Source organism: Pelodiscus sinensis, chromosome 2 (genome assembly GCF_049634645.1).
Source record: "Pelodiscus sinensis isolate JC-2024 chromosome 2, ASM4963464v1, whole genome shotgun sequence".
NCBI classification, from domain to species: domain Eukaryota; kingdom Metazoa; phylum Chordata; order Testudines; family Trionychidae; genus Pelodiscus; species Pelodiscus sinensis.
This window is the reverse complement of record NC_134712.1, coordinates 145,715,412-145,728,677: the sequence shown is the minus strand read 5'-3', so window position 1 is coordinate 145,728,677 and position 13,266 is coordinate 145,715,412. Positions and strand designations below refer to the sequence as shown.

At 47.2% G+C, this 13,266-nt stretch overlaps 1 protein-coding gene across 6 annotated transcripts in view; it reads left to right on the top strand.

The window, feature by feature from the left end:
- Positions 1–13,266, top strand: part of LOC102463861 (palmitoyltransferase ZDHHC11) — a 90,777-nt gene that overhangs the window by 72,739 nt on the left and 4,772 nt on the right. For 5 of the 6 annotated variants that reach the window (XM_075921564.1, XM_075921563.1, XM_075921561.1 and 2 more), the window contains one exon: positions 3,516–3,624. In XM_075921564.1, coding sequence (XP_075777679.1) covers positions 3,516–3,624 — 109 coding nt within the window. Of the gene's footprint in view, positions 1–3,515; positions 3,625–5,451; positions 12,672–13,266 lie in introns of those variants that run through there. The other variant, XM_025179703.2, reaches the window with a different exon arrangement.

Here is a 13,266-nt window from a genome sequence, read left to right as displayed (position 1 = left end):
TTTTTTCTGTAGGCCAGATCCTCTGTAAATTAGCATTACTCCATAGACTTCAATTGATTTGTGCAAGTTTACATCAGGATCTGGCCCTCTGTGTGAGGAAAACTGTATTTTTAGACACACTTCTTAATTGTAATTTTAAATGACTTTTTAAAGTAATTTAATTAATTGCAACATTATGTTCATTTTTATTCTTGCCAAATTTCTTTCCTTCTCTTCTGTTACATGGAGTTTTTCTTTTCAGTTTCACTTCTCATTGTGGTTGCTTGAATTGGTCATTCTAATCTTACTTTTATTGAATTGTATCTCCTTGTCATCGCTCATAAATTGATAATTGAATAACTCTGTTAACAGGACTGATGCTTTTATTTTCTGTTCCTGTGCTTTTTTTATTGTATTCGTAATTAGTCAGTACTAAGTTTTATAAATAAGGTATATTTTTTAAATGGGAGCCTGCATTTCTTTGTTTTGTTTTTACTTGGGAAGGCAAATATAAATGTTTTATTAATGGCACTTTTGTTTATTACAAAATAACAGAAAATAACAGAAAATTCCAAAGAGGCAGACCTGATGCTAAGGAAATAAGAGGAAAAAAAGACGAAAGAAAGGAAAAGAATGAAGCAATTAACAAGAGGGCATATTAGGGGAAAATATTACATTCTTTCAGGGGGAGCTAGCTAGTCATTTTCATCAAGGAAGCTTATTTATGACTGAAAAGACACATTTTTAAAAACTTGCAAAAACTGAGTGTTTACAAAAATTTGCCCTAATTCAGATTTAAACATCTTAGTGGTATAAAGTATTCTCTTCTAGAAGAGAAGCATATGTGTAAAGACCCCCTTACAAAACAACTTGTTTAAAGAAATGTTATTTCCTGTGTTGTAATCCATAGTCAGGGAAGTTAAAGTTACCACACTTTTTATTGTACTTATCAAATTACATGATATGCAATTATCTCTGATCAGGAAAGTGTGCTTGCAGTTGGAGAACTGTAGAGATTTTGATTGATAGTATTAAGATGTGGTACTGCAGAGATTTTCTCACAATCCAGAACTCTGCCGGATTCTGTTCTGCCTTGTTACTTCCAGTAAGATAGGAATTTTAGCTTTCCACCAAATTGCTGGCAGAATATCCTGGGGTGTGTCGAGCAGAGGATACTCGCTCGCTCTCTCTCTCTCTCTCTCTGTGCTGATATCAGTATGTCAAGATGCAGAGAAACCAGCAGAGAGAGAGAGAGAGAGTCTCTGCACAGTTTGCTAGATCAGGAATCAGGACTTCTGGATTCTCCCTCTGATTCTGTCACACACTATACGATCCATCATCCCATAGTCAAGCCCTTAGATACAACCACATCTGCTCCAGTCCCACTGACAGAGACCAAAAACTTCAAGATCTCTACCAAGCATTCGTAAAATTTAATTACCCACCAGGGGAAGTAAAAAAACAGATTGAAAGGGCCAGACTAATACCCAGAAACCATCTACTTGTAGATAGGCCCAAGAAAATCAACAATAGAACTCCGCTTGTCATCACCTACAGCCTCCAACTCAAACCCCTCCAGCGCATTATCAGTAACTACAACCTATACTAGAACATGATTCTATACTCCGAGAGGCTATGGGTGACAGACCTGTACTCTCCTATAGACAACCGCCTAACCTCAGGAAAATTCTCACTAATAACCACAGGGCATATCACATGAAAACTAACCCTGGGACTTTCCCTTGCAACAAACCCCATTGCCAGCTTTGTCCACATATTTACTGTGGAGACACCATCACTGGACCTAACCACGTCAATTATATGGTGAAGGGCTCATATTCCTGTTTGTCCAGCAATGTGATATATGCCATCATGTGCCAGCAATGCCCCTCTGCGATGTATATTGGACAAACTGGTCCGTCACTTTGCCAAAGAATCAATGCTCACAGAACAGACATCAGAAATCTCCACACACAAACTTGTCAGCCAGCATTTCAGTCAAATTGGCCATTCCCTTAAAGACCTGACAACATGCATGTTACAACAGAGACATTAACACCAGATTACAGAGGGAGAACTCAGAACTTTTATTTATGCTAAAATTCAACACCTTGCGAATGGGCCTTAATCAAGATGATAATTATCTTACACATTACAAAGACAGCCTCCCTACTTTTTGATATTCGTAGTGACCCCAGATTAGCTACTTAATTGACTCTTACGGTAAGCAATTTCCTCCTTCCTTGTCATTCCCCCCACCTTCTGTTCTATGTAGTTGATTTGTCAGTTTGTAATTTTTTTACCTTTTTCATTGTATCCCTCTGTTACATAATGGTCATGCCCCACAAAAGCTCATCACCTAATAAACTATCTTGTTAGTCTTTAAAGTGCTTCATGACTGCTTTTTTTTAGTTGAACAATTCAGTTTCCCTGTGCCTGTTGATCAATTTGTCAGGTGGATGTAATCCTCCATAGTGTGTTAGGAAACTTAGGGCTTGTCTCCATATACTGGGGGATCAGTGCTATAGAGATTGATCTCCCATGGGTCGATTTAGTGGGTCTAGTTAGAACCCACTAAATCAACTGCTGATCGCACCCTCATCGACTCTGGTACTTCACCATGTCACAAAGACTAAGAGAAATCAATGGAACAGTTTCTCCCATCGACCCCCAGCAGAGGGGATGGTGTGAAAATTTGATCTAAGGCACATTGACTCCAGCTACGCTATTCACACGGCTGGAGTTGCATATCTGAGGTTGACTTTCTCCCCTAATGTAGACGTGGCCTCAGTGTCTGTAGGCAAAGAGCATAAAGATCACTTGATGAACGATGCTATATAAGTGCAAAGCAAACAGAATTTTCAAACTTAACTGCTTAAGTTATCAAAATACATAATTGGCCTGATTTTCAGAGTTAACATTTATGACTCTTGCTAACTTTAATAAAAAATGTTAATATTTAGCCCCTCTGGAAATTAAACAACTTACTTGGGTCGCTGAATATGGATTTAAGTGCCTAACTTTAGACACCCAGTTCTAGAAATTTTGACCAGTATTCTGCATACTATTAGAAATGGGGAAAACACGTGATTTATTTTGCCATGACAAAGACCTTTCAAATCAGTCATTTCAGAAATTACAGCCTAGTACAACTATTTTATTATTTGAGGTTTAAAAGATGAAGTTGACTTTCTCTCAACTTAGTTTTATATGTCTAAAGTGAGATATATAGGCAAAGGAAGGTTTCTTTTAAGTCGTTATGTTTTAAAAGGCATTTGTTCTTACAGACTTGTTATATGTTATGCGATTCTGGGATACCAGTGAAATTTCATGATAAGCACCGAGAATCTTTTAGCTAAAAAGTCATAAATACCCAGATGCTTTTCACAAGTAAGCGTTAAGACTTGTAGTCCCGTGTAGAAAGTCAATAGAAGTGTTGCCTGAGTATCACAACTCTAAAATCAGAGTGAAATTCAATTCCTAACTGACTTTGCTTTAGCTAATATTTCTTTGTATTTCCTCTTGCTTTTTTCAAGTGCTCTACGGCATCAGGAAACTGGACAGCTGTCCATTAAACACCCAAGCATCATATGTACTGAAGCATCTGATGTTGCTTCCTTTACCAGTTTGTCTCCTGGTCCAGAGGTAATGATGATACACTTATTACTTACAAGCAAAAATGCTCTATCTTAATTTATCAGCCATGACTATTACCATGAGAATTTGGACTACCTTAAAAATTTGAAGCCGATAGAAATCTTGGGGTGCGTCTACACTGACCATTATTTCGGAATAACAGCCGTTATTCCGAAATAACAATGCAAATGTCTACACAGCAATTCTGTAATTTCAGAATAAATTCAAAATTACAGATGGCTTATTCTGGCTTCTGTAAATCTCATTCCACGAGGAATAGCTATTTCAGAATTGGGCGTGTGTGGATACAGCACAGGGAGTTATTTTGAAATAAGGGCCTCCAGGAAATCCCACAGGTGCTCTGCTGGCCACTCCATCCACACTCCTCAGGACTCTATAGTTCCTCTTCCCCTGCAGCCCTTAAAGCTGCAGCCACAGGGGAAGGGGATTGTTGCGGAAAGCTGGCCCTGACAGCCTCCAGCCACATTGCTGCTGTCACAGCACGACACCTGGCCAGCATGGCTGACTGTCAAGCCCCCCAAGACCCTCCACTGCTTCCAGGGAGCAGTCTGACAGCTCCCAGGAGCCTGCCAGGCACCACAAGAGGTGTGCACCATCCTGGTCCGGGGCAGAGATCCTGGCCCTCATTGAGGTGTGGGGCGACAAGGAAAACTTCCAGGATCTCCGCTCTAGATGACACAACACCAACATCTGCGGCCGCATGGCTGATAGCTTGGCCACCAAGGGCCACATCTGGACCTAGGGTAGCAAGTCCAGATGAAAGTTAAAGAACTCAGCCAGGGCTACGCCAGGGCGAGGGAGCGCAGCTCCCGCTCTGGGTCAGAACCCCACTCCTGCCCCTATTATCAAGACTTGCACCGAATCCTAGGGGACAGTACAGCCCCTTCCCCACCACTGGTGGTTGACTCAGGGCTGGAGACGCCCATCGTTGCCCACCCAGGGGTTAGAGCTGGTGAGGAGGAGGCGGAACCCGACGCAGCCAGCACTGTCACCTCGGTGGCACTGGAGCCAGTAACCCACTGGATGTGTCCCAGGCATCCTCTAAGGCTGGAAAGGGAACATCAGGTGAGTGACCTTAGTTTTCTCCGACAGATAGGGTGGAGGTGGCAGGCGCGAGGGGTTGGGGTGCACTCCTCGCTCGGCCTCCTTGGCCTGAGGAATCACTCTGGAGTCTGTGCATGTGGATATCCATGCAGCTGCAGTCTGTGCCACACGGCCCTGGGTAGCTGCATCTTAGCACCCCGGGCTCCTGCTCACAAGGTCTGGGGAGACCGGCCACACTTCAGACACCTGGGTGGGACACCCTCCCACCACAAGCCACCGCTAGAAGGAGGCTGGGGCCAAAGACACACATACACAGACTCTGGAGTGCCACACTTGGCACACAGGTATGCCTTCATGCTCAAGGCAACACACGCTCCCAGGGATAGTGCTGCCAGGTGTAGGTTTGTCTGCTGCTCACACACCCCTGTCCCTCAGCAGCCAGGGATAGAAGTTCTCTCCCCTTGAGATGCCACCACTGCTGGACCCAGCGTGTACACGGCACCGAGGCAAGCCCAGCCAGCCCGAGGATCCCCTCCCACCCACTGGATCCCAGCATGGCCGGCAACTTCCCATGCCTTCTTGTCCCTGGGATGTGGGTGGCGGAAAGGGTGAATCATGATCCTCTGGGGAAGTCCGGGCTTCTGTAAGACAGGATCTGCTGTCCTGCTCCCAGGACATCACCTTCCTCTGACCCAGGAACTGTCGGTCTTGGCTCACTGATGAGGACAGTGCCTCTAAGGATGACCGACCATCTCTCTTTATTCTCCCCAGCCAGACCAGCTGCAAGAGGGTTGTGGGCAACACCATCCGAGGCAGCCACCCAACAGCGGGGGAGCCCCAGGCACCGGAGAAAGCAGGAGGAATTGATGCAGGAACACATCTCTGTACTTTGGGCCCTGCACAAGACGCTGGTCCAGAAGGTCTGGGAGGACATGCAGTGGTGGAGAGAGACCTGGACGGAGTTGCTGCAGCAGGGTCATAACATGTGTGCGACGGTGCAGGCTCTCCTCACCCACCTGGAGCCAGCTCCCGATCCTGCTGCCGCTCCTGGTCCTGCCCCTCCTTCCCATGCCTGACCCTGCTCCTGCTCTTGCTTCTCCCCCTGGCTTCCCCAGCCCTGCTCCCCGCACACAAGGTGGAGGAACCATCTGAGCCAGGTGCCACTCCCAGCCCCAGCCCTGAGCCTCTCCTCCCCCTTCCTCCCGCTTTCAGCTCCCTCCTCCCCTCCCTCCAAGGTTCTCATCCCCCGACTTCTCCCTTCCCATTTCCAGGTTTTTTCCCCGGTCCCTCCACAGTTACTTCTACCCCAAATAAACAACCAAACAGGTTTTTTTTTTCAAAACCAAACTCTTTTTTAATTGTTTCTGCAGGGGAGGGAGGTAGAGGGGGGAGGGAGGGGTTGTAGTGAGAAAGGCAGAGAGGGGCAAGGCACAGGCCCCTTGTAGGGAGAACCTAGTTCAGGGTTTCCCTACCTATGGTTCCGGACCCAAATATGGGTGACCATTACATTTCAAAAAGGTTGCCAGGTGTCTCCCCAGGGGGCTCTTAAGGAGCCATTCACACATTCTTTGATTTGCCCTGGGTCACCAAGTCTTCCTGAATTGTCAAAATGGGTCCCCATCTGGAAAAGGTTGGGAACCGCTGCCCTAGGGAGAGTATCCCTGGGGTCCTTGTGAGAAACTCTCCCTCGGGGCCTCCCAGATGGGCACCCCTGCCTGATGGGCCTGGCAGATGGCAGCTGTGCACGGCTGTTCAAAGGCTCAGCCCTCCCTGCTGGCCTCTGCCCCCCACTCAGGGAGGAATCCCTCCCTGTTCCTCTCACAGAGGTATGGTGCACACAACATATGGACACCACATGGGGGATGTTCTGCACCCCCACATCCAGGCAGGTCAGGAGGCATCTGAACCTTGCCTTCAGATGTCTGAAGACACACTCTATCTGCATGCGGACCCTACCCAGACGAGCATTAAAGCAGTCCTTGCTGGGGTCAAGAAGTCCGGTGTAGGGCTTCATAAGCCACAGCATGCGGGAGTCGGCTGCATTCCCCATGATGCAAAGTGGCATGTCCATGTCCCTGACCTTATGGTGCACATGGGGAAGAAAGTGCTGGCCTCCAACTTCTGGAATAGGGTGGAATTGCAGAATACGCAGGTGTTGTGCACCTTCCCCAACCACCCAATGTAGATGTCTGTAAACTGCCCGCGGTGGTCAGCCAGGGCCTGCAGTACCATGGAAAAATATCCCTTGGGGTTAAAGTAGAGAGATGTCCAGCGGTCGGGGGCCCGGATGGGGACGTGTGTGCCATCAATAGCCCCTCCACATTTGAGGAAGCCCGGTGCGGCAAAGCTGGCAATGATGGGTCCACCACGTCACCGACTTGGGTGACCCTGCACAGCAAGACGGTGTTGTTGGCCCTCTCTGTCTGCAGAAGGAGACAAACAAAGAAAACAGAGAATCACAGAGGTGCCAGAGCACTTGGGAGGCCACCAAGCCACTCCCTTCCCCCCAACCACACCAGGAGCCACCCCTATGTAGCCACCTCCCCCCCCCCCCCCCCAGCAAGGCTGAGGGAGGGCAGGACTGGAGAACCACCTGGGGACAGGGGCTTTTCCCCCACCCCGCCCTCTTTTTCCCTAGGGTTCCCCTTTCCAGCACTTCACTCACACACCACCCGGGACTGCAGCCTGAGAACGCCATTCCTGCATGACAAGGGCCCCGACGGTCGACTTCCCCATGCTGAACTGGTTCCCGACATATCAGGAACTGTCCAGCATGGTGAGCTTCCAGATAGCAATGGCGACCCACTTCTCCAGGGGAATGGCGAGTCTCATTTGGGTGTCTTGTTGCACGAGGGCAGGGGCAAGCCAGGGACATAGCTCCAGAAACGTCTCCTTCCTCATTTGAAAATTCTGGAGCCACTGCTGGTTGTCCCACCGGTCCACCACAAGCCGGTCCATCAGCCGGAACTGATGTCCAGCCACCAGAAGCGACAGTGCACAGTGAGGTGTAGCTGGAAGAGCTGCGCTCCCAGACAGAGGTTGAGGGTCTCCTCAAACAGCTGGGGATCATGTTCCTGCAGTACCAGGAGGGCAGCCTGCAGAAACTGCTGCATAAACCAGCACAACAGTCAGGGGCCATTGCGTGCCCAGAGGCAGCTCTGGCTCCATAGCTGGGAGTGCTGTGGTATCCAGTAACAGGGCAACCAAAGCTCGCAGCGAAAATGCTTTGCTGTCCCTCAGAGAGGTAGGCAAGCAAGAGGAGAATCTGAGAAATGGCTGTACAGGGAGGGTCCTTTTAAGCACACGTCTCAGATACTTCCTGGAGCTGCTGCCTGAGGCTAACTGCTGACCTGATGCCCTGCCTGAGCTGGTTCCGGCTGGCCTCAAATGCGAGCTAGTGTCCAATCAGCCTGGACGCTCTATTTCGAAATAGCTAAGCGCTATTTTGATGCATTTTTTGTGTGTAGACACAGTATTTCGAAATAAACTATTCTGGAAAATAAATTCCGGAATAGCTTATTCCAAAATAAGCATGCAGTGTAGACGTACCCTTGCAGAGATAAAAGAGCAGGAACGTACTGTACAAATTTTTAACTCAGTCAGAATTAGAAATGTAGCACATAATCCAGTGCCGCTGACTTCCACCTGTTGAGATCCGAACACAACATTTTTAATTACAGAGATGAAAACCAGGAGACTCCTTATGAAACTCTCAATGTCATTATCCTTTCTTATAATTGTATCAGAAGGCTTTTGAAGAAAGTGGCAGTCATTGTAGCAATTCAGCAAAAAACATCCTAATAAGCAGAAATGAATTAAATTATCCATAAATAATTTCATTAACCAGTAAACACTACGACCCAGCCAGAATATGACTAATTACATGCAGCTTGAATTGTGAAGGTTACCTATCACTGTCCTCCTTGCATTCTCATTTTTGTAAACTTTCTCGCTAAACTGCAGAATTTTATTTCAGTAATATTATTATTTATAAATGTTTTAGATAGAGGAGCCCTAAAACCCCCTTGGCAGGGATAGCTCAGGTTGCAGCGAGAGGGGAGCTAGGGGCTGTGATGTCCAACACACTAGCCACTAGCCGCATGTGACTATTTGACCAGTTGAGTATGGCTAGTTCGCCAGAGCAGTAGCCTCTATAGTGGCTGCTGCTTCAGAACTGGTTGGACACCACAGAGCTAGGTGGCTGTGTGCAGGCAAGGGGTAGCTCAGGGTATGGGGAGGAGATAGCTAGGGGGCTGTGTCTGGGCAGGAAGTAGCTTGGGGTGCAGGGAAAGGTGTAGCTAGGGGCTTTGTGCAGGGAGGCTTCTCTCTGAGAGCTCTGCTGTCCTGGAATCAGGTCCACCCCTCTCCCGCACCTGGCATCTCTGACTGGCTGTGTGAGTAGTCAGAAGGGCTAGAGCTGAGGAGCAGCCTCTAACCCAGACACCAGCCGCAGATGGAAAAATGCCACCGCTGCCCCGCTCCATGGCACGACTAGCCAGAGGAGCAGCTGCCCTGCACTGCCTGGCTTTGGCTTCTGGCCTGTGATGTGGCCAGAAGGAGGGGTGGAGAGGGAGTGGAGGAGAGGAGATGGGGGAAGGGCTGGAGCTGCCCCAGGAACTGCCCAACTCTGAGCGAGACCAGGGCTTGGGGCTCCCCTGCTGCTACAATCTGGGTGGGTGATGGGAGAAACAGGGCTCCCAGCTTCTGACCTACGCCACTGCTGGCTTCAGATTGGGGGAGCACCAGGGCTCCTGGCTTCTGCCCCAGGCTGCTGCCAGGACTCAGGTAGCTGGTCGTGGGCCCTGCAGCTCCCCCGAAAGGCCTCACCCTACCCTTGGGGCAGTGGAGCCCCAACTGAGAACTATTGACCTAAGTGATTTACCTGGGAAGAGGGTGTGTATGTAATGAGCTTTTTTTGTTGTAGTATGTGTGCAATAGCAAGGGTTAGGAGAGTATTCTTCTACAGTCTTAAACTGATTTATATTTTCCGCTGGATTATTTAAAGAAGATAAAGACTTATCTTCCAAGCCAAGGGAGCAGGTCTATGAATATTTTAGTTCAAGCGTTACATACAACAAGAGACACATTACGTGGCCTTTGGTGAATACCTAGGGTGAATTACAACAGAGTGTCTCAGTCTGCCCAGTGTCAGAGGGGTAGCCGTGTTAGTCTGAACCTGCATCTGACGAAGTGGGTCTTGCCCACGAAAGCTTATGCTCCAACACTTCGGTTAGTCTATAAGGTGTCACAGGACTCCTCAGTCTGCCCAGGAAGTGCATCAGAAGACAAATCATGGCCATGCTTATGTATCTGTGTCCTAAGGGATGCCTGAAAGGTGTGTAACAGGTAGGAGCATTGCATATAGGTCATTTTGATGTGTCAGATGTTGCCTGTGCTCTTTCTGTTTCATAAACTCTCTCAGTAGCATCTCTTTGGAGCACAGTCGCCTGTCTCTCCATTGGGAGGTAACAGGTAAGCAGGATGTCACATCCCTTGGTTTGGTCTCTCAGAAGGAGGACAGGGCCCATGATCTGGCAAGGATAGTCAACAGAACCTATATCTCTTCATAATACATTGAGAAATGCAGAAGAGGCATGGAAAGTGGTGTGAAATCCGTTTCTAGTTGTAGGACCTGCAGGATAGGAGACTCCTTGACCCATCTGTGTGAGGGGACAAACAAGAGGCAGGTCCAGGAAAGGAAAGTGTTAAAGCAACGACAAAGAGAGAGGTTGGACTTTTAGAAGTCCATGTAGGGCTTCTAAAAACAAGGAAGGGTATTTTGACCGGGAGCCCGAAGAGAATGGGGAGACAATGGCAATGTTTGAGGAAAGCGAGGTGATGAAGTGGCGTTGATTTGTATGTGAAGACTAGGAAACCATTGGCAGCCTCTGTGCTGAATCTGGAGAGCTGTGAGGGCATAGGCCATGGACAGTGGAGTTGCAGTAGTTATGGCAATGGCATGGATGAGGGTTTCAGCAGAAGTAGAGTAGAGACAGCGGCATATATGGACTTTGCGCTGGAGGTAGTGATTGGTTCCTGATCCAGATAAGTCAGTCATGCCTTCAAGTAAATGCAAATGACTTCAACTGGAGTAAATCACAACAATCATAACAAAGTGAACTGTGCCTGCACAGCATTAGGGCCCTTATTCTAAACTGCAGAAGTCCCCTCCATTCCTACATTCATTCTCTAACTCCAGCTGCGGCTAAGAAGACTTTTAAGACCTGGAACAATCCACTAAAGGGGTGAGTAATTGGCGATGAGCTAGATTTTCAGGAGAAGAAGGAGGAGGGAGTTAAGAGATGAGGATGATTCCAAAGTCATGAACAACAAAAGTAAAAGGCAGGCGTGAGTTGCACAAGATGGGAAAAGAGGAGGAACTGTAGTTGTGGACACGTTTCTTGCCACAGAGAAGAGCTGCTGTCTATGAGATGGCTAGCCACGAGAAAACATTCCAACCAGAGTGGATAGTAAGGTGGAAATAACACTAAATTCTCCTCTGCTTTCTTTGGTCCCCATTAAATAATGGGGACTTGTATGGCTCCCTCCTACAAAGGGTAAATTTACAACTTTAAGTGCCTGGGAATAGTGTTTCCTTAGGATCTGCAGCTGTTCTTATGTTCACATTGTCCTTTTGAGAAGATTTGCTGATCTTCACTTAACATTATTTTAGATTGTGGATGTGTCCAAAGCGTGCTAGATGCTTTCCAGACCCAAGGGAAAGACACAATCACTGCCCTAAGAGTTTACAATCCGGTGTATTAGTTTATACATAGTTTCTCATTTTTGTCCTTATCAGATGCTAATGTTATTGAAGCATAGTGGAAAGCGAGAAAGGACAAGCAAACAGTCTGTTGCGTTGTCAGAGCAAACTTCTTGTAGATAGTCCCTTTCCCAACAGTTAAGCAAACCATAAAGTGTTCCAGACCTTGACATAAAAGAACCATTCATTGCTCACTAATTTATTTACAGTGCTTTATTTTTGCAGCCACATTTTTTTCTGATGACTGTTGAGATAAGGAAAAAAAGAAGTCTGTGGATTGCTCTTTACTAGAAATATGAGAAGATTAAAAAAATAAATGCAAAGTATGCACAGCAAAAGTGGTAACCATGCACATAATACTCTCACTTAAATTCTGTGTGTGCCAGTTCTCATTTAAAAAAAAATCACTCATTTCCTTGCCATGCCTTTCTCCAGAACTTTATTTCCATAGCCATAATGACCTGTTAAAACTGAAAATAACTCTCCTAATGTCATTTGCATACAATGGATACAATGCTGTCTATGCACAGCTCCAGTGCATCCACTGGTGCTCAAAGCTCTGTAAGCAGCAGCTGTGTGAAGCCGAGGAGACATTGGTCAGTTTCACTTTTGCTATTTAGAATCTTGTGGGCAAAAGCACCAAAACTGTCAAGAATCATGTTGCCCTCCTACCTGGGAACAGCCCTGACAAGTTGTGAAGGCAGAGACTGGTGATATTCTTGGGAGGTGACGAGACAAACAACGGAGAGCAGACGGGCAGTAGGGAAATGGAGGGCCGTCCACATTGCCACTTGCAGCAGCCTGGAGGGGCAGAATTGAAAAAGTTTTAGACTTGATATTAGCAGTGAGACCCTCTGTCATTATATTAATTAGGCTGTTAGGGATCTAAAACCCGAGGTGCAGTGTCTACCCAGCTATTTTTAATGCAGGAGCCCAAGCCCTGCAGAAATGTAACTATTGACCCAGGCTCTGCGACTTGCTACTGCTTGCTGTATCCTAAAGGGCCTGATTGAGCATGATTGAAGCCAGTGAGTGTTTTGCCTGACTTAACTGGGAGGAAAATTGTTCCCTAATTACCAATGGCTCAAATGAACCTTTCCTGTTGAGCAAATTATTTAATAATTATCTCAGTGCTCACTGGGCCTTCCTGTTCAACACTAAGGGTATGTCTAAACTACATGCTTCCATCGACGGAGGCATGTAGATTAGCCAGATCGGCAGAGGGAAATGAAGCCGCGATTAAAATAATCGCGGCTTCATTTAAATTTAAATGGCTGCCCCGCTCTGCCGATCAGCTGTTTGTCGGCAGATTGGGGCAGTCTGGACGCGCCGCGTCGACAAAGAAGCCTTTCTTGATCGGCACAGGTAAACCTGGTTTCACGAGGCATACCTGTGCCGATCAAGAAAGGCTTCTTTGTCGACGCGGCGCGTCCAGACTGCCCCAATCTGCCGACAAACAGCTGATCGGCAGAGCGGGGCAGCCATTTAAATTTAAATGAAGCCGCGATTATTTTAATCGCGGCTTCATTTCCCTCTGCCAATCTGGCTAATCTACATGCCTCTGTCGACAGAGGCATGTAGTTTAGACGTACCCTAAGTATTGGCCACAGTCAGACAGGAATTACCATAGTCTTTAGTCAAGTTAGTCAAGTAGCCTATGCGTCTGATTACCTACTGTGCTATAACTAGTGGAGAGCCCAAAAGTAGTGATAATGGGCATACTGGGTTAAAAGCTCAGTGTAAAATTTAGCGACTCCAGGTTTGAATACTCTGTGAAACTCTTGGAAAAATTCCCGAGGGGCTGTTAGAGGAGAGGACCTCAT